General features: G+C 35.8%; 2 protein-coding genes across 2 annotated transcripts; one reads left to right on the top strand and one right to left on the bottom strand.

Annotated features, from left to right (window-relative positions):
- Positions 1 to 405: 405 nt before the first annotated feature.
- Positions 406 to 17,179, bottom strand: LOC137823880 (FHA domain-containing protein FHA2). Its single transcript, XM_068629189.1, has 3 exons — positions 16,438 to 17,179; positions 7,393 to 7,550; positions 406 to 940 (listed from the first exon to the last, which is right to left on the bottom strand). The coding sequence occupies exons 1-3, from the start codon at positions 17,033 to 17,035 to the stop codon at positions 731 to 733; spliced, it is 966 nt and encodes a 321-aa protein (XP_068485290.1). The 5' UTR covers positions 17,036 to 17,179; the 3' UTR covers positions 406 to 730.
- Positions 17,180 to 18,271: 1,092 nt separating this feature from the next.
- LOC137824742 (protein FAR-RED IMPAIRED RESPONSE 1-like) lies at positions 18,272 to 20,210 on the top strand. The gene is made up of 2 exons (XM_068630415.1): positions 18,272 to 18,364; positions 18,444 to 20,210. Exons 1-2 carry the CDS (start codon positions 18,272 to 18,274, stop codon positions 20,208 to 20,210), a joined length of 1,860 nt encoding a protein of 619 aa, XP_068486516.1.
- Positions 20,211 to 22,720: the final 2,510 nt, after the last annotated feature.

The following is a 22,720-nucleotide window of genomic DNA, read 5'->3' as shown; positions in this document are numbered from 1 at the left end:
CTACAATCCAAAGTCAAATTCAAAATCATAACAGAGAAAAACTTCAAGCAAAACGAGCAACTTACTTATCCAAGCTACCGTGTCTTCACTCCACCACAATCTGGGTCAATATCCACTCTACACTTCAAGCATCACCACAAGCACTACCACAAACATGATGTGTAAAAACACTCCAAAAACACAACACAACAACAAAACTCACAATCCCCATTATTTAATATCACAAGGACAACTTTGAAACTTTTAAATTTAGGGGGTGCACATGAAAATTATAGGTGTGTGGAAAGGCCTATAGCCCAACATAGAAAACAGCACTGTGAAGGCATAGTCCAACATGCAATACAGCAATGCCAAAAAAATCCCACACGTGGTGTTTGCATAATAAACATAATGGAGCATGCATAATGCATCTTAACCACAAGCAGTTTAACATTAATTCTAGGAGTGGTCCTACAATTTTATAGAGTGAATCAACTGGACACGTCCAACTCTGATGTTTAAATCTAACTCCCGTTTTCTAAATCCATGAAAAAGAAAGAACTAATGGTTAATTTTGCTCTCAGAGTACAGGGGGGAGGGGGACATATTTACCCAGGAACAAGTAATTACCCAAAAAGAAAGCAACAAAAGTAAATTTATACAGATTTGGAGCTAAACAATATATCACTGTTAGAAGCAACCAGGGCTGATAGTTATTTCCTTTCCAATTTGAGCTTTAGTGATGACGAGGTCAGGATAGAAGGGAGACAAGAGAAACAAACTCCAGGGTGACACGGCCCTTGGACCTAGTGTTGATGACAAAATGCTCCGGGTACTTTCTTAACAGCATAAGCAAACCATACCAAGGCTTCCCTTTGGATTCAGGACCTGACGAATCTTCTGATGTCAGATACCTCTTCACTCTACTATGATGCCAAACACTGCTATACTGCTCCAACAGCTAAACAATAAAAAAGAAAAAATATATATATAAGTTGAACACTCAGAAAGAATTAAATGGATGAGTTCCTGTATCATAGCCAAGATGTTTTAGATGTATATTTGAAGTTTATATTAGGATAATCTTGATGCGTAGCAGATTATCACTTGCGCTATTATTTTCATATTCTCACTCTGTTCGTATATATAATAGATGGAAAAGCTTCACACTACTAGACTGGCAATTGCTACAAAAACATCAATATTGCATTGTAAGCTCTCTCAGAAAACAGCTTACTGTTAGACAACAATGTAACAGGTTATCAAACCATAGAAATCCTAGTGTAATTAGCCAGATGGATAATTGTCAGTACAAAAAAAATTGTATAAGCCACGAGCTTGAGAATTTTAAGAGACTGGAATCAACAAGTAAAGGAGTATTTATGTATAAAATCTTTTGATATGAAATTTATAAAAATATTGGGGAACATTTACTATGGTTTTATTTTCTATTTTCATTTTTAAATTACAAAGTTGTCACTTTGTTTCCAATATCTTAGAAAGTGGATTCTAAGCTTTATTCAACCTCATACAACCGGTTTATAATATAAAGTTTGCACCCACTTATAATTTGACCTTATTTTTAGTCGATGTAGAATTTCCAATACACCTCTCACATCGAGGAGGAAGCATAGGAATAAATATATAGTGAGTGGCATGATAGACCCAAACTTTTTTCTAGAATTGACTCTAATATCATCGTATAAAGTAGATTTAAGTCTAATTTAACCTCACAAAATAAGGTGGAATTTACACCTACTTATACTATGTCAGAAAAACTGTTTTTGATATTATTTACAGAGGAACAATTACTCTTAAATAGAATACAAAGACTTAATAACTGAATATCCTAATTTATGATGAGTATAATCTATTCCTACAATTCAGGATCAATGATTGTGCAATAAATATAAAATATACTCATCATGTTAATCCTCCTAATTATGGAATGTAATTAAATATGCTAATTATGTAATTAAAATTGTACAAGGAAATATTAATTGTAGCATAAATCATGGGATTCTGACAGTTCGTCTCAAGTTGGTGAGTGGATGTCATCCATTCCCAACTTGCCAACAATAGACTAAAATGTAGCATTACTTAACCCTTTTGTCAATACATTTGCAAGTTGATTTCCAAAGGATACAAATGGTGTGCATATTGTGCCATTATCCAATTTCTCCTTTATGAAGTGTCTCCCGACTTCAACATGCTTAGTTCTATCATGTTGCATTGGATTATGCACAATATTTATTGTTGATTTGTTATCACAATACAATCTCACAGGCATCTTCCAATCAATCTTCAGGTCTTCTAAAATTATCTTTAACGATAGTATTTCACTCCCTAAGGCCATGGCTCTAAACTCTACCTATACATTTGATATCGCCACAACATTTTGTTTCTTGTTCCTCCAAGTGACTAAATTTCCTTCAAGAAAGAGTGTAACATTTAGAGGTAGGTCATTTATCGTCTATAAAACCTGCATAGTCAAAGCCTGTGTAGGCTAAGATCATCTCATTCGTCTTCGTAAATAAAATTCCTTTTCCAGAAGTTCCTTTCAAGTAATGTAGAATGCAATAAACAACCCTGAGATGAGTCTCCTTTGGATTATGCATGAACTAACTTACAACCCCTAGGGCATAGGCAATGCCGAGCCTAGTGTGGAACAAGTAGATCAATTTTCCGACCAACCTTTTATAAGATTGTCTATCCACCAGTACATCTTCAATTGATTCACCAAGTTTGTGATTCTATTCAATAGGTGTCCCTACTGGTTTGTATCCTAAAGATAAGGTTGAAAATATAGTGTTTTTTCATCAAAGGTGGCATCACAAGACACAAGGAATAGTTTTGTTGAAGGGTGGTAACATTTGTATCCCTTTTGGGTAGGCAAGTAACCAATAAATATGTACTTAATAGCTCGAGGATCAAGTTTCCTCCTATGATTAGAATGAACATGGACAAAGGATACACAACCAAAGACTTAAGGTATAAGATGATTTGTTGTCCTAAAGTCTGGAAAAAATTGGAGAATAGTTGAATGGGATTGTTATTGTTTAGTGTTTTGAAGGGTAGATGATAAACAAAATAGGTAGCAGTAAGAACAGTTTCTCCCATTTCTCCCCAATACTGTTTTGGAACATTTTTATGGAGAAGAGAAGCTCTAGTTACGCTTTTGAGGTGCCCAAGTTTTGGTTTTGTCACCCAATTTTGTTGTATGGTGTTCACACAAAGATTCATGTATCATCCCTTGTTCATTGAGGAAGGAAGGCAATGTTTGGTTGCAAAAAATCTTTCTGAGAGGACTCTTTTAATGATTGCCTCAAATTGATTTTTAATCATCTGGATGAAGTCTTCAAAAACTTGGCTCACTTCACTCTTTTGTTTCAAGAGAAATACCCATGACACTCGAGTGCAAGCATCAATAAATATGACAAACCAGTGAACCCCAGATAGGTTAGGAATACTAGAGAATCCCCACAAATTACTATGTACTAATGCAAAAGGAATAGTCATTCTTTTATTACTAGAGGGAAAGTCAACATGCTTGTGATTTGCAAATTCAAAAGTATTACAACGAAACATTTTTACGTCAACTTTTGAAATAAATTAGGAAACATAATTTCTAAGGTATTGAAGGATGGAAGACCTAAACAAAGGTGGTATAACTAGATTTTTCCTTTATTGGAGAGGTTTTCATGTTCCCTAATCCTTCGTAGGATTAAAAAATACCAAACAACATAAATCCATTATAAGCTTGTGAACAGAAGTCAAATTGACATAGTTTGGGCACATGCAAAACATCCTTCAAAATTAGATTTTGACTTAATATCTCCTTTTCCATCAGTTGTAATGATAGTTCCATCTGCAAATGCAATTTTTTTGTTGCTTTGACAAGGTCTATAAGATATAAACCTAGTAGATGATTGAGTCATGTGGTTTGTGGCTCCAAAATCAACTACCTAGGCACCTTCTTTAGAGGAATTTAAAGCATTTAGTGAATAGGAGTAAGGAATATTACTATAAATACGAAGGAGCAATTACTTGAAGCCGTAGGTTTTGTTTATGTGTCCAACAACCCCTTTAATTTCACAGTATCCTCAATGTTGAACTTTGTGGTGGGTCGTGAAGAATTGCCTTCTGTTGGGCCTATTTATGCCGTATGGACTTTAGTATGTCCTCCACTTTTATTTCCTTTTAAGTGTCCAATTCCAGTTTGGATTTGGAGGCTTCCCATGAAGTTTCCAACACTTGTCTTGAGTGAGTTTCCAACACTTGTCTTGAGTGTGTCGCAACTTCTTACAATAGGTATACCAAAGGGAGTCTTCATTATCTCCTTTAGGTATATTTATTCCTCCTACTTCATTTCCAAATGAAGTAAACTTTCTTCCCCTTATTTTGTACAAGCAAGGCTGAACTTTCAGTTGATAGGGTTCTAACATAACTCCTCTAGGATCTTATTCTGCACGATACACAATCATTCTCTCATTGAGTGAGGACAAGTCCTTCCCTAGCACTTGAATTCTAACAAGTTCAAATTTATTCTTTAATCCTATTAGGAACTTGTAGATCTTGTCCTTCTCGTAGCATTTGAGTAGGTCAGTATCTTCATTACATTCTACTTCAAATTGTTGGTCTAACTCCTGTCACTAATTTTGTAGTGTATGGACATACTCACTGACTGAGTAATTCCCTTGTTTTGTACTAGAGATTCTCATCTTAATCTCATAGATTTGGGAGGCATCACCAACTTTGGAATAATTTTCTTTACAAATATCCCATACCTCCTTAGTTGTCTTCATAAACATGTAAGTATCACTCGCCTCTGGTGTCATGCCATTCCACAACCAAGATTACAACCACATTTGCCTTGTCCCAGGCTGCAAATTTGGAATCCAAAGACTATCAAGGGTTGTCAGTGAGATGACTGATTTTCCCTCCCCTTTTAAAAAGGTTTGGACAAAGTGAGACCATTTTAGGTAATTTTTCCCATTAAGCCTAAGGCTTGATTGAATATTTTGCAGTTCAACTCCAAATTGTTTTTTTGGTTAAGGGTTCTTTGAGTATTGGACATTTTTAAGGTTTGAAGTATGGCAATGCAGGCCTAGAAGGAATATAGTGGAATAAAGAAAGGGTTGTGGTGTTGCACAAATGCAAGTGAACAGGTGAATACAACAGCAGAAAGAAGGGGTAGTGGTTTTGCAGCAATGCAGACTGCGCACGAGATTACACAGGCTCCCGAAAATTTTAGAGCGTTGATACCATGTCAAAAATTTCATTTAGCAGAGCAATTGCTCTTAAATACAATACAAAGACTTAATAACTAAAAACCCTAATTTATAATGGATATAATATAATCTATTCCTACAATTTAGGATCAATGATCATTCACAATAAATATAAAACATATTGTTAGCCTATTAATCCTCCTAATTATGGAATGTAATTAAATCTCCTAATTATGTAATTAAAACTGTACAAGGAAACATTAACTGCTGCATAAATCATGGATTCTGGCATACTATCATTTAGCTTTATCTCTAGTCGATATAGGATCTCCAACACAATACTTTTCTTGTTCTAAGAGATTCGTATAGAGAAGAAAGAAGACAGATTTTTTTTCCTATGAAATCTTTGAAATAAAAAAACATGGAAAACAAAGCAACAGTTCTATAGTTAGAAAATGAAAACATAAACAAAATAAAGCAGGAAATAAAAACACAAGTAAATGCTCTCTTATATTTGGAATTGGAAATCCATTTTCCCTTTAGCTGCCTACAAATACATATCCACTCAAATTTGTTTGGATTTGCTTATAGCTTCAATTGTTGTGATTGGCATTTTCCCTTATTTGTCAAGTCATTTAATTATTCTGAGTTCAAATAATCTATCCAGGTTATGAATAACATAATTGTACCACTATAGTAGCATTGCGACACATAGTGGCAGCTGGCCACTATTCTGAGGTAGTTATATTGTGTTTTAGTGTCAAAAGCGACTGATACCACAGGACTTTCACGCATTCGTAGGTCACTTTCATAAAAGCATCAAAAACATAAATAACCCAAATTTTTAATGTTGCGGAGGAAATTTTGGGGTTTGAAGGTTAAAAGAGAAAGGTTTCAAAACATTTTGGGATAAAACTCTCCGTGCCTCTTTTCATCTACATGTTCTCTCTGTGATGCATTTCTTGGTTACTGTGATCAATCAACCAATTGCTCTATCTATTTTCTTGTAATGACCTGGTTTGTCCAGTGACTGTGCATCTGTCCACTGACTGCATTTTTTTCAACCAGGTTGTCTGTTTTCCCCTTTTTGCTCTCACTGTCCCACAGGTTATTGCTTTTCTCTTATTGTCCGGTACTATTTTTCTCCTCTGTTTTTTTGTTTCTGATTTCAGTTCTTTTTCTGTTTTCTCTAGTCTGAGTTTTTTTGTCATCTGTCTCCGATAGACACAAGCAAAGTAACCCTTTTTGTTATCATATCATTGTTGGTACCCTCAGAGTTAGGGACTTAGAAGCTTAAACGTGTTATTTCATCTACTTTAATTGTTATTTACTTGTATGTTCTGTTTAAGACCTGTGATTTTTTGTTATTTATGAATACATGAATTAAGTATCTTTTTTTAGCATTTATATGTATGTGATAGACACTAATTAGTTAGCTAGTTAGGTACATCTGGTTGTTAGGTTAGGATAGTTGGTTGAAGAAATAAGGCATATCACGTACAAATTAAGGGAAAGAGAGAGATCTCTTGTCAAAATTTGAGAAATGGGTGAAGTTCTACAAGTTCAAGAATTTTAGTGAATCCTAGAGTTGAATAAGGAGTGGATCTAGACTTTTTTGTTGAAAGGATTAGTCACAAAACATGTCACGGAAGATGGTACCCTCTAAGAGAAAGAAATTGAGAAGGAATATAATAAACCGTGTTGGGTACACATGAATTAAAGAGAAGTACAGGTGAACATGAACCTTTAAAATGATCATCAGAGGGAGAAAAAAAAACAGTTTCAGGCACTAGATGGATGGCAGAGGGAACAGACATAGAGGGTGGCGGGGTGGCACTGTGTTCTGGAGGCAGTGGGTTTTGAGGAAACTGAACACTGCAGCGGAACTGCCAGACTTGACTCTGCACAGTGGCCGCATGAAGGATGACAGAGGAGGAGTCAACAGAAATGGTGACAGCAACCAGAAGCAGGGTCCATAGGAAGGAGAAGAAAGAAGGGGCTGAGTTTGAATTACATAAATGGAACTCAATTTCTGCCCAATGGTTAAAGCCTATAGTGAAGAATAGGAATGCTAGAGAAGGAAATGATTTCCTTTTTCAGAATTAATGACTCCAGCCTAATCCAACAAAATGGGAAAAAGAAAAGAAAACAGAAAGCCACAGACATAATGTTAAAAACTAACCTCCGCATGAAGTTTCTCCATAGGCATCCACTCTCCAGGACCACAAAGATCAGAGAGAACAGTAGCTACAGATGATACTACATCCTTTTCTTCCAGCTGCTGAAGCTGAAGATTATCAGCATCTCGATCAACCCGGGATCTGCCTTCAGACTTTTTATCTGCAGTAACCAAACCATTAAAGTCACATTACAAATTCTGAGGCTATTCATGCAGAATAGATGTTGGATCTAATGCAAAAGAATACACAGCTTGTTGCTATTATGTTTTCCTTTCCTTTACAGAGGGAATACTTATCCTCCTTAAGCTGAACTTTTTCACTTCTACCTTTTAATGTATTCATGTATTGAAAAGAATAAACATGTTCCGTGATTAAATAATTTCAATTTCTGATATTTAAAAACAAGTTTTTGATTCTCTGTTGTATTTCCATCAAAGCATTTAATGGGGAATAAATCATATAAACAATTTCATATTAAAAAAATATTATTCATAACATAATCACTACTTCATATTTAAAGAGTTTCAAGAGGGTACAAAAACTTTTCCACATGGTTTACCAGTTGTTGACTAAAGGTTGATATCCCACATCAAATATAGATACTAGCAAATAAGACAGGCGTTGTCACACTTGTGCTTGCATTTTATAAAATTTTAAAAATATCACAGTCGTTATTAAATATTGCAATTAAAAAGTTATAAAAAATAAAAGTTGAATGGAGGGTTTGTAGGAACTTTGCGGTTTATGTGCCTTATATGTGGAGGAAATAGTGATATTTAAACATAATTTTGAAAAGAAAAAAAAATTGTGTACACCAAATAAGAAAATCCCCATTATATATTGTTATAAATAAATTATGTATATGACCAAATTAAAGCCTACATAAGCTTAGGCACTCTTCAACTCATGAGCCATAATTGGTGTTTGAGTTAGGCCCAACCCAGATTCAATATGGTTTCTCTTGTTCAATGTCTATGAATTAATGTTGAGCAATAATAGAGAATATTTATTCCTTTTCCGAAATACTGGATAAAAAAGTACAAAGAACAGACTTCCAATGTTGTTCCTCTGCAAACTATTGACATTCCTCTTACCAATTATTTTAAGGGAAAAAAACTAGAATACTCAAATCTAATTTCTCAATTCTGCCACTCCCCTATAAAGAATATAAAGGATAAATACAGATAAAATAAAAAGGATGACTAAACACTTCCTATTTCTGTAGATAAAGATAAAAAGGGTTAGCTAACTTATCTTGATAAGGATTCTTAGAAAGTAGATTTAGACCTAATTGAACCCTATAAGACCAACTTATAGGATGAGGTTTGCACTCATTTATATACTATAATCTGGATATATCTCTAGTCGATTTGAGATCTCCAACACACTCTCACACTGAAGAATCGACATGTCGAGGGTGGGAATAAATATTTATGGGTGATCCACAATCAGCCCGATAATAGGCGGCACGATAAGTTCAACAACCCTCACTAGGATCAAATCTAATACCATTTTAGAAAGTGGATTTAAACCTAACTCAACTCGACAAAACTGATTTGTAAGGTGAGATTTGCATCCATTTATACACTATAATTTAATCATATTTCTAATCAATGTGGAATCTCCAACATGTTGAACTATACGAAACAGAGAGAAATTGAGCTGAAATTGTGTTCCCGAGACACCATGGGTGCTTTAATTATATTGAGAAAACAAAATCAATACAATAAATAGAGGAGACATAGTATTGTCTAATAATAAATATATGATCCAAGAATAAATAAAAGCATTCCCAGTTATACATATATAATCTAGATATTTGTGGGTTAGAATACAATTCTCCTTGGTCAAGTACAAGATTAATAGTCGATCCACCACAGGCTTAACATTTAACATCCCTACTTCGTCTACAATGTCTAGAACCTGTTTTCTTAGGGATGTGACCAAACCATCATTGGACTATGAAACTTCTACATCAAGGAAATACCTCAAGTGTCAAGATCTTTTGTTGGGAACTCTTGAACAAGATATTGTTTAAGTTGGACAATACCCTCTTTATCACACCTTGTGATAACAATATTGTCTACATATACGTAGATACATCCTTGGAGAAAATGACAATAAAATAGAGAATGATCAAACTTCATATCTTTCCAATCTGCTCAATGACAATTTGAGAACGCCCAAACCATGCAAAGGATGATTGCTTGAGGTCATACAAGGACATGTGAAGACAACATACCATATCAAATGACTTCCCCTAAGCAAGAAATCCAAGAAGTTGTTCAATGTAGGATTCCTCTCATCAAGATCATGTAGAAATTTATTCTTAATGTGAGGCTAAAACAGTGTGCAGTGAAGAATAGTTGCAATGGTGAAGAGAAGTCAGATATACGTCATTATGCCAAACAAGAGAGAAAGTGTTAATATAATCTTGTCCATAGATTTACGTGTATTTGTTGGCAACCATACGAGTTTTATAGTCGTCAATTTTACCATCAGGTCCTATTTCAATTTTAATATTGTACAACCATCAAAACCCAAAAATTGATTTATCAACTAGAAGTTGGTTATCACTACTTTGAAGAGCACACATCTCACCAAACATTGTTTATCACCACTTTGAATGAGAGAACGCTTCTCATAAAGACTTAGGAATAAGAACAAAAGATAAGGACAAATAAGTATAATGTATGATGGAAAGTCGATGATAATGGAGGCTACCATAGTAGGGAGAAGGATTGCAAGTAGAATATATACCTTTTTAAGTATCATTAGGCCAATCATTTTCGAAGTAAACTAGATATGGTATGAGTGTCGGGGAAGGATCATGCATTGTCTTGACTATATCATTATCCGTTGAAGATGGGTCCTATATTGGAATGCCAATAGGCCATGGCTGGTGTTGATATACCTAAATTAATGTTTCGGAAGCATTGTGAGGTATGACAGAGTCGTTTAGTGATGAAGGAAGATTGAAAAAGGTAGAAAACTGACTACATATATCCTTATTAGAATGAAAGAATGCATAATGAGACAAGCTAAAAAAAGAGACATCAACAAGAAATAATATAAATTAAGTTCAAGTGAGAAACATCGATCCCCTTTCTTACAAGGATGCTATCTTAAAAAGACACATGACGATCAAGGAGAGTGTATCTTGATCGGGTGAGGTTATGTAAAAAACATGTGTAACCAAAAACACATGGAGGAAGGTTGTATAGATGAGAATGAGGAAAAGGGACAAATTGAAGCACCTGATCATTAAGGAAAGATTAAGGTACCCTATCATTAAGAACAGTTGATGGCATCTGATATGGGACAACATGCGGCATCCCCCCAGAAACGATGTGGAACATGATTGTGAAAGAGAAGGGTTTGACTACTTTCATTATGTTTGTTTATGTGTTTACCTACTCCGTTTTATTAAGGAGTATAAGGACATGAAGTTTGATAAAAAATACAATCGGATGCCATGAATTGTTGGAATTTGTGAGATAGGTACTCACAAGCATTGTCACTCCAAAAAAACATGGATGGATATATCAAATTGTGTTATATGAGAAGGACCTCAAATATCAAAATGAACTAAAGAAATAAGATATGAAGCTCATTTATAAATACTACAACAAAAATATTGATGAATGTTTTACCTAACTACCAAGACTCATAATTCAAGCTAGACAAGGTTTTTAAACTTAGCACCATCTTATGCAATTTTGTCAATCTGGGATGTCCTAGTTGTTCATGAATCATCATTGTAGAAACCACAAACACAAAGATAGGTGTTGAAAAAGAGAGACAATAAAGTTCATGCAACTCATATATGTTGCGAATTGTTCGTCCAAATTTTTAATCTTGTAAGATAACATTATTTTAAGTGAAGGTGAAATTAATGTCATGAGATTTAGTCAATCAGGTGACAAAATGTAAATTAAAATGGGCAATTAGGCACATAAAGAACAAAGTCAACAGTAAGAGAAGAAAGGGACAATGTTATCGATTTCGACCATGGCGGAGACATGGCGAAAATGTGTCGGTTTTGTCGATGACAGCCACTATAGGTGATGGCAAATCAATTTTCGCATGGCAATCCATGGTAGCCACTTTGGTTTTTGCTTAATGGCGTCACAAAATGATTGTCTCGAAAATAGAAGAAGCCTCGGGTTTGCTTGACCCAACCCAACTTCAGGCAAACCCTAATTGTTTTTGGATGGATTATACAAAACCCAATCCAAAACGTTACCCAAACTCTAATGAAAGAGTAATAATACTTTTCCCTGCCAATCACACAATTCTCACCTCTCATCACTACGTTCCCATTCTTTCTCTCACACCCCAATGTTGTTCCTCGTATCAATGCTACGAGTCGTCGTCTCTGCTTCCTTCTTTCACCACCATTCGTTCTTCTTTTCTTCTTTTATTTTCTGTTTCTGCTTTCCCTTTTTCTTCTTTTCTTTTTTTCTTCTTTCCCCTTTTCTTTCTTTTATTTCCTCTTTATTTTGTCTCTTCTATTTTCTTTTTCTTTTTTTTTCTTTTTTTTTTTTGTTTTCCTCTTTCTACTTCTCTTTCTTTGTTGTATGCTTCTAGATTTTTTATTTTTTCGCTTATGTGTTTTTGAATTTTTTGTTTTCTATTTTTCATTACTCTTGTTATTCTTCTTTTCTGTTTTTTCTTTCTTTTATGTAGTAATCAACCATTGTTTTTTCTTTTTAATTCAACCGCACCCAATGGCAACAACTGAACAAGCCTATTCAAGATCATCTAATAGAAATGACATGGGTTGGAAATATTGTCATCCTTTGGATGAATCAAACCTTTACAACTTCTAATTATTGTGGAAAAATTATGAAAGCAGGAACCAGAAGACCCAAAGAACATTTAATGGAAAAAAGGGGCAATGTAGCACCTTGTCCCAAGGCTTTAAAAAATGTTAGAGAAGAGCTTTGGAAATTATTTAGGGAGAAGGCAACCACTTCAATAAATGTTGGTGAAAATGTAGGGAGCTTTGGTGATACTAATAAGTGAAGATGAAGTTGAATTGTCAACCGCTAGTAATCCTAAAGGGAGAAAGAATGATGGAAAAAAGGGAACAATGGATATGTTTTGTAGCAACCTTGTTCTTGCTTTAGAAAAGAGAAAAAGGGAGAAACAAAGACAACTTAATATCAAAGACGCATGTGACAGATTTGTTGAAAGCATTAGTTCATCAATATGTTGCTCATTTTTTGTACCAAGGAGGCTTGTCATTCAATCTTGTTAGATTGAAGAGCTTTCAAGATATGATTGATGTTGTTGGAGCTTATGGTCTATATTTACCAACTCCTACTTATCATGAAATTAGGGTTTCACTTCTTAACAAGGAGATGGACTACACTAAAGAGTTGTTGAAAGATCTTGAAGTGCAATGGACCAAGCATGGTTGTTCTATCATGTCAAATGCATGGACTGATCAAAAGCAAATATGTTTGATTAATTTTTTGATGAACTCTCTTGCAGAGACAATGTTTGTGAAGTCCATTGATGGCTCAAATTTTGTGAAGACAAATGAGAAATTGTTTGAGATGCTTGATACTTGGGAAGATTGGAGAAGAGAATGTTGTTCAAGTCATTACAGATAATGGAAACAATTATGTATTAGCTGGTAAATTGTTGGAGGAGAAAAGACACAATCTATATTAGACCCTTTTGTCCTCCATTGCATAGACTTGATGCTTGAAGAAATTAGAAAACTTCCTTTAATAAGACAATTCAAAGGGAAGTTATTACTGTTGGTTTTATATATAGTCATTCTATTACCTTGAGTTTGTTGAGACCATGATTATCAAACTCACGAGTCATTGACTCGTCCAAGTTTACGTGCCCACTTTGCCTTACCGAGTTAACTCGGTAGTAAACTCGTTTTTTGGGTAAACTCGGTGAAATCGCAGTGGACTCGCGACTCTGGTCCGAGTTGGCAAGTCAAATTGGGTTTTTTTTAAACCCCAAAACGGTGTCGTTTGTGTTTGTGTGTGGACTGCGTCTTCTTTCTGTTCTTATGTGGAGTGTGGCAGTAGATCGAGCGGAGCGTGCGGTGGTCGCGTCGCGGTGGTTGTGGGTTGCAGGTGGTCACAAGTTGCTGCTTATCATTTAAGGTTAGAGATGGGTGGTGTGAACTTAGGGTAGGGAAGGGATTAGGGTTCTGTTTTTTTAATTGGGCTTGCTGCACATTTGTTTCTTTGGGCAGAAATTGAATTTGGAGGAGCAGTATATTTTTTAAGGAATGTGTTCAAGTGAGGTTAATAGAACTGCATCTTCTAATAGAAGTAAAAATGCTCTAGGAAACTATTAATTTTTTTTTAATATGAAAGTAGACTCTTACGAGTCTACGAGTCAAGTCTACGGAGCTCCCACGAGTCTACGTAGACTCGCGAGTTTGACAACCTTGGTTGAGACAATTCAAAAACAAGAGGGAATTGGTAAGACATGTTACAAGATTTACTACATCTTATTTATCATTAGAAAGAGTTCATCAAGAGAAAGAAAATTTGAGAAAATGTTCACTTCTAATGAATGTAGAGAAAACAAGTTGTCTAAGGAGGCTAGGGGAAGAAAAGCTTCAAAATTTGTTTTATGCCTTCATTTTGGAACCATGTGGTTTTGACTGAAATTCAAGGCTCCTCTTTTTGTGTATTTCATTTTGTAGATGGGGAAAGAAAAGTAGCAATAGGATATATCTATGAAGAAATGGAGAAGGTCAAAGAAATCATAATGAAGTCTTTCAATAACATTGAAAGTAAATACAAGGAAGTATTTATAATCGTTCATAATAGATGGACTTGCCAACTTCATCGACCATTACATGCAGCTGGTCACTTTTTGAATCCAGAATTCTATTACTATAACCCCGTAATGGAATATGATTTGGAGATAACTAATGGGTAACTCCAAAATGAAATATGAGTTAGAGATAACTAATGGGTTGTATGCTTGCATCAAGAGATTAATGCCACGCAAAGATGTACAAAAAAAATCAACTGAGTTGCCTCTTTATAAAAGTGGAAGTGGACTATTTGGTGATGAATTTGCCTAAGAATCAAGGAAGACCAACACTCCTAGTGAAATACTTAAACAATTCCAAGTGTTCTAAATTACTTTTAAGTTATAACTCATAAATTTTCAGTTACTTTATCTGCTTTTATAGCTAATGGTGGAAGAATTATGGTCATTCAACTCCAAATCTACGAAGACTAGCAATCAAGATTTTAAGTTTGACATGTAGCTTATCAGGCCTCTTTGAAGGTAATTTGAAGGTAATAATTGTTGTTCAAGTGTCTTTTCATTGTTCTGTTTTTACAAAGTAGGAAGAAACTAATTTATATTTTATTTATACATAATGTAGATTCATTCAAAAAAGAGTAATAGGCTTCACCACAAAAAACTGCATGATTTGGTTTACATAAAGTAGATTCTCAAAAATTACTCCAAATTCATTACATTTGTACCCAACAATAAAAATCCATAGGTGTCTTAAACAAGACATACACAAGTGAAAAACAAAAGTTGTATACAGGTTTCCTAGATAGAAATCATTATCTTCTAAGTCAAAGTAATATTTACCATTTTCATTACTATTACAGCTGCAGATTCCACTTTCAGAAATCGAAAAACATAACCTCTAAGTTTACAGAGCTTTTTCGGAATCAAAACACAGCCATGCCACTATCAAAGCAACTGTAGCTACTATTCAGCCTGCTATTTGGTCTACTAAGGTCACTGCAGTAAATTGCTCTTCTATGGCACTATTTTAAACTCTTGCAGCAATTGGGATATTGAAAGCTACATTATTGTATCATCATCTAATTCCTATCATCCACAATGTAAAGCAAAGAATATTGACAAACGCCAGGCATCAACCCGAGTTAAAAGCCATCATAACAGTGAAGCTCAACTATGGCTACAAATCGAAGGGATGAAGATATGTTATCATCATAGCACAAAGCTAGAAACACTGAATATGATGTAAAATTCAGAGTCCACACCATCATAAGTACGTGCTAAACTTTATATTTGAGACTATATGTATTGGTGGGTAGTCCAAGCATCTTACGATAATTACTATAAAGTGCAAGATTGAGTGATTTCAACATTGTTCAGGAATAATATTTTAGCAGAGTCATCGTAATTTGAACCTTTAACATATTATCTTTATTAACCAGTTGGTAACACGATTAAAAACCAAAAAATGTTTGATCAGTGAACATTGCAAGAATTCAGAAATTGGGATTGGTATTAATTTATAAAATGTGAAGACCGAGGTTCTATTACAATACAAACATGGAAACTAAAAAGTTCCTTGCAGACAAATCCTTGCACACTTAATGTTAGAAAGGATATTGATTACAGTTTGCAATATCATTAGAGGGCATGAAGAAGAATTTCCTAGAAATTGAAGTTCTGAAGACTCCCATGACCAGCATGCTCTCTTTAGCACCCACCAACTTAATTGTAAGACCACAGTTAGTCCTCATTGCCACTCATCTCCCTGGGGGATTGATGTTCTGGAAAATTCCATGACAACTTTTAAATGTAGCAAATTATCTAAATAAATCTAGGCCACATTCTTTTTTAGTCACTGCAAATAACACCAACCACAGGCACAACCAAATATAATGGCAAGTGACCACTAAAAGAGATAACAACAATCTAACCTTGCAAAACCAATGACCCTCATGAAACACAATTTTAAACACCAAAGCAACGATACATCTCACACTATCCTCCCTCCAGCATACCACCCAAAATTCCAAATATTAAGTATTTAACAGACTTCACCTTATAACTGCAAGTTGAAAATGTAAGACCACAACTTCACCCCTAACTAAATTTCATGGACTGAACCCAAAGAATTAGCTCACAAGCAGACATAATGCCCATCCCCTAAGATAAAACAATAAATCCCCCTTGAACAAGAAAAAACACCTTGGTGAGCAATTACAATTCCAATTAGCCCTTTATGCAACAACAACATTATCAATAATTGCAATTATAATTCAAGAAGCACTAACCCATTGGTGCCGAAAGAGAAGACTTGCCACCAGGGTAGCCATATCCATCATACCCATCTCTCCGTATCTTCCTCGCACCCACATCATCCTCGTCGTCGAAATCCTCCTCGTAATACTCCCTCCGCGGCGCTTTCTTCACCGGACCCGGACCCGAGCTCAAATGGTAGTTATAATGCGGCACGACGGTCCCGGGAGGGGCAGAGTGGTTAGGGTAGTGGCGCGGACCTACAGGCCCCCCCAAAATGCTTCGAACAGGCAAGAGAAAGTAAAACTCCTTGTCACCGATTTGGAGCAGATCTTGGGAATCGAGCTTGACCGGAGGGTTGCCGGGGAGGTGGAGGACGCCCTCGACGAGGCAGCCGTTCTTGCCGAGGACCTCAAGGGCGAAGCGGCGACGCGCGAAGTCGTAGAAGATGCGGGCGTGGTGGCGGGAGATGTTCATGCCGCCGCCGAGGCTGGACAGGTCGACGTCGACGGTGGACTTCTTGGAGTTGCGGCCGAGGACGATGGAGTAGGTCTGCATGTAATACTCGAAGTCCTCGCCCTGGAGCTTCGCGAAGCCCGCCTCCACGTCGCCGCCCACCGCCGCGCTTGACATCGCCGGAGAATTGGAATCAGAATTGGGGAGAATCAGAGGGTTTGGTTCGATGAGAGAGAAAGGGAGCGCGTGAGAGTGAAGAATAATGTGGTCAGAAATTTTATTTCTTTAAACACATGTCCTAATATTTTTTTGGGATAGTCTAACAAATAATCTCAAAAAGTCATTTATTTTTTATATTATTTGTTTTTTTCAGCTAACCTGAATCCCTTTTAGAGATTAATCATGTTTCTTTTTACTTTGAGCCTGAGAGATGCTTAAAATTTGTAGTGAGGAGAGTTCTACCCGTTAATAAGCTCATCAAGTCAGTGATAGCATATAGATATAAGTATAGTATATAGTGTATGAAATAACACTTACATTTGTTTATGGTCTGAAGACCCTTATCCTCCCTTTAAGAATTAACAACCATAAAGATATTCTACTAAATATTCTTTTATTTTAGACAGAGCATTATCTCTAACGATTTATTTTCATCGAATTTAGAGTAAATATATGTGGCTAACTGATTCAGTTTTTTATTAAGTTGTTTTAATATATTTTGCTAGTCATTTGGGTTGATTTCTTAACAAATCGTTGGACCTCTTATTGTTTTTGGTCGCCTTAAGTATTTGGCTTCTTTTTCCTGCACCCCCAGGTTTTTCTTCCTCCACCACAATTTTAAATATTCCAAAATTGACCTTGACCTATAATTTGAAAAGGGGCACCGTGTTGGACTTCCATTATCGCTGTGTATCTTCATCATTGAATATCAACTACTGTGGAGGGATTTTGTAATTGTTCGGAGCAAGGTGGAGGAATATGCAATGTTGTCGAAGTGTTCTTTGGGTTGTAGAGGTAAGAGTTAAGTTTTTTTTTAGGAGCATGGTGGCTATGGAGATTTCGGGGTTACCGGATATCGGGATCCGATAATGTATTTCGGATTCATGAATCTGGAATTAATTAAATTGTGTTTTCCGGATGAGGGGTGTTCTGGAAGTTAAATTATCATAAATTGTTGTTTTCCGGATTGCTGAATCCGGAAGCCTGAATTGTATTACGGATTGGTGGATCTGGAAGCCTAAATTGCATTATGGATTTTTGAATCCGGAATTGTTTTTTTGTGTTATGGATTCTTGAATCCGGAATGGTCTTTTTGAATTATGAATTGTTGAATTTAGAACGATTTTTTTGACTTATGGATTTATGGATCCGGAATGCAATGATTTAGTTTCATTTTTTTTTATTTGTAGAAGCATGGACAGTAGTGAAGAATTTGAACAAGAATTATATGATGGGGTTGATGTGTGGGATGATGATGAATGTACAAATGCATTTACTACATATGAGGTAAAGTTAAGTTTGTAAAGTATGTTTAAGTTGTTTGTTAATTAGTAAATGAAATAATTTGTTATGATAACTTTTGTAGGTATTTTGTACTCGGGATGAGCTCCTAAAGTGGGTTAGAAAAATTGTGTTTCACTTTGGTTTTGTTATTGTGATATTGAGATCAGATACTTCAATTGGCCAACGAGGAAGGAAGACATTTGTATTATTAGGTTGTGAGAGAGGAGGTAAATACATACGATATAAGAAGGATTTACAGGTTACTGAGAGTGGAATTAGGAAATGTGGTTGTCCTTTCAGATTACGAGGGTATCCAGTAAAGAGTGGTGAAGGATGGATATTGAAATTAATTTGTGGGTCTCATAATCATGAGTTGACAAATACATTGGTTGATCATCCATATGTTGGTAGGTTCACATGTAATGAGAAGTTAATGCTTATGGACATGACAAAGAGTTCGGTGAAGCCTAGAAATATTTTGCTAACAATGAAAGAGCATAATGAGAAAAATGTGAGCACAATAAAACAAGTTTATAATGTACTATATATGTACAAAAAATCAGTACGAGGTGATAGAACTGAAATGCAACAATTGATAATGTTACTTGACCGAGATATGTATGTCCATTGGTCTAGGTTTGAAGAAGGGACGAATGTTGTGCAAGATTTATTTTGGACACACCCTGATTTAGTGAAGCTATTGAATGCCTTTAACATAGTATTGATGATGGACAGTACGTATAAAACTAATAGGTATAGGATGCCCTTGTTTGAAGTTGTTGGTGTAACCTCAACGGGATTGACCTTCAGTGCTGCATTTATGTTACTCGCATCAAAACGTCATCATAACTTTGTATGGGCCCTTGAGAAGCTGAAAGGTTTGTTTTTTAGAGTTGATTCATACCCAAAGGTTGTGGTTAGTGATAGAGATATTGCTCTAATGAATGGAATAAATGTTGTGTTTCCCGAAGCTGTTAATTTGTTATGTCGTTTTCACATTGATAAAAATGTTAAAGAAAAATGTAAAATGATTGTTTATCCAAAAGAGGCATGGGATCAAGTGATGGAATCTTGGGGAGCAATTGTTGATTGTGAAAATGTAGAGTCCTATGAACATCGTGTGGAGGCCTTTAATGTTGTTTGTTCACCATGGCCTATATTTACTGAATATGTGATTAGTACTTGGTTAAATCCACATAAAGAAAAGTTTGTTAAGGCTTGGACGGATAAAGTCATGCACTTAGGCAACACGACAAGTAAGAGGACTGAGGCTGCACATTGGAGTTTAAAGAGGATCATTGAGATGTCAATGGGGGACTTATGCTTTTGTTGGGATTCCATTAATAAGATGATCATCTTGCAACATAATGCAATTAAATCTTCATTTGAAAAGAGTTTGCATGTAGTGAGTCATGTCTTCAATGTAACAAGATATAAGAAATTGGTTGGCTTTGTATCGAAATATGCCTTGCAGTATATTGTAGAAGAGAGTGATCGAGTTGAATATGTTGGTTTAGATAAATCTCGTTGTGGGTGCACCATTAGATCTACTCATGGCCTTCCTTGTGCTTGTGAATTGGCTTCCTTTGGTGTTGGTAGCATACCATTGCATTCAGTGCATTTCATTTGGACACGATTAAGCTTTTTAGATATTTCAAGTGATGATACTTCAGCAAAGTTGTCCATCCAACAAGAGTGGGTTGTCATCATGAATCGATTCAATGAGGTTGACATGGCTGGTAAGATTAACAGCAAAGCCAAATTACGTGAGATTGTCTATCCAGATAAGACATCTTTATGTCAACCAAAGGAGAAAGTCAAAACAAAAGGTGCACAAAAAGGGCGTTAGAGTAAATTTGGTAGATCTACGAAGCGAATTCCTTCTTACTTTGAACATGTTGATGACATTCTTTCACAACATGATAGTTCATCTAGTTTGAAATGTAGCAAGGGATTTATTTTGGAGACTCCTCCGAACAAATCAATACCAATGCTACAACAATTTCCGGTGGGAATTCATCCTTACATTGTTGATATTGTTGATGTTAAGGTTGACGGTCATTGTGGCTATCATGCGGTTGGTGCATTATTGGGTATGGGAGAGGATTCCTGGGCTATTATACGCATGAACTTGCATAAAGAACTTTGTCAATGGCGTTAAAAATATATTGATTTGTTTGGCGGTGATGAACGATATGAATTTTTGAAAAATTCACTTCTAGTTGACCACATGGTAATTCTATTCATTTTGAATGATGTTATTAATTGTAAAATGTTGTATGAGTTGGATTAACTTGTTACATTTTTTTATGTTTGTAGATAAGTACAAATAAGTGGATGACAATACCGGATATGGATACGTTATTACGAATCGATATAATGTGATTGTTGTGTGTTTATCTCTTAAACAATCATTGACTATTTTTCCATTAAGATCCCAACCTCCTACAGATTTTAATCATCACCGCATCATTTGTATTGGACATGTTCATGGAAATCATTTTGTTCAGGTTTGTTAAACTTCATTGTTAATGAATTTTAAGAATCATAGAAAAACATAATTAATGACATTACTTACAATTTTTAACAGGTTCAGTTGCAACAAGGTTGCCCGATTCCACCAACAGATATTTTATGGTCTACTCATTGTTATCCAATTGCCAAAACTTGGTGTTCATATTAAACTAGTCGGATGCAAATGTTTACACAAATTATGTCCATTAGGTGACATTTATAATTGTAATTGCATGTGATAAATGAATATGTTAACATTCTGACTATAATAAATGCGGAAGAAGAATTGTCTAATTTCATAACCAAAGTGTTCATTCATCAGATTCAGAAATTCAAAAATAATTGTAAACTAAGTCTTTCTTCAGGAAGTTACAAAACATAACAACAACTAAAATGATCATCATCATCATCTGTGTCGTCGTCTGCGGACATACATAGACATGTCCTCGGTGGTTGATCAGGATAGCATCAAGGTTGTTTGTGTCCCTTCCCATGCAGGTGAATCCTCGGTTAAATGACCATCATCTATAATCAACTGCAAGGTGGATGCTATTCTTCTACAAAACCCTACAATTATAAACAAATTACATTGATTGCAATTGAGCATGTATTATTTAAATAAGCAAGTAATAAGTTCTTACCACTGCGGGATGCTCAGAGATAGTATCATTCCCGTCCTGACGTCGTCCATCAGGGGTAATCACCGGAGGTCGATTATCCTCAACCATCTGAATGTTATATGGGTGTGATATAGACCAAAACCAGTCCAAATATGCAGGAACACAGGTTGCAACATCAGCTGCTAATACGACACCCTGTACGAGGTTAACATTAAAATCTAACCATCGATGGACGATCTCAGATGTGGAGGGATCGCCATGAAGAATGGTGGCTGGGTGACGAGGGATACACTGTGATGGAAGAGGCCCAAGCACAAGCCCACATGCAAGCCCACCAAAGGGTAGATTTGGGCCAACCATAGAGTTATGGCCAAGAGGATCCAAGAAGACGTTCTTTTACATGTTCAAATGCCATAAACTCTAGTAGACTTTAATTTCTTGTCAAAATTAGAATAGGAACTTTATTTGTAATTTTCTTAGAATTAATTTTGGCACCTAAAACACCAACCTAGGTAAACTTAGAGTTTCTAAAAAAACCTCTAAATTTACCAAGGCCGGTCTAGAAAGCCCATGGAGGGGGTGAACATAAAAACTAGACACACCCCTCCCCATGTGCTCATTTGTGCACCCATGTGCCATGTGCACCCATGTGCTTCACATTTACATTTCATTTGGCTAGCATTAGGGTTGCATTATGGTCCTCCTTAGCCTATAAAAGGAGGAGCCTACACCTTGTATTTTCAAGTTTATTGTGAGTAAAGTTATGCTGCCAATTTGTGCTTAACTTTGCTTCTCCCTAGAATCCTAGGCTCTAAACTTCAATTCCTTCATCTTTTCCCTTGAGCTGGCCGAACCACTCAATACCCACACTTATCATGCACCTACAAGATCAACACCACTCTTAGGAGGATCTTGCTCACTCTCATTCATTGCTTCCGCCCCATACTCTACATTGATTCAAGAAGAACTTCATGAAAATGCCATCACACTGTATATATCCATACTGTCTGAGTACACGTTTAGGCAAATGCATCTGCCTACAAGCCCTCAATCGAATGTACCCTGAAAATAATGAAATCCACTCAAAAGGACGCACCGCACTATGCTCTTCATAGGGCATCCATGGAACAACACCTATACAAAGGCTATCTAATTGCATCCGAACAAATGCAAGTGTGGACAACCTACTCCCGACCACATATTTCATACACCGCGGCTCATCCTC

The sequence above is a fragment of the Phaseolus vulgaris genome, chromosome 8 (genome assembly GCF_000499845.2).
Source record: "Phaseolus vulgaris cultivar G19833 chromosome 8, P. vulgaris v2.0, whole genome shotgun sequence".
Lineage (NCBI taxonomy): Eukaryota > Viridiplantae > Streptophyta > Magnoliopsida > Fabales > Fabaceae > Phaseolus > Phaseolus vulgaris.
The sequence above is the reverse complement of the archived record's forward strand: the minus strand, read 5'-3'. Positions and strand labels throughout refer to the sequence as shown.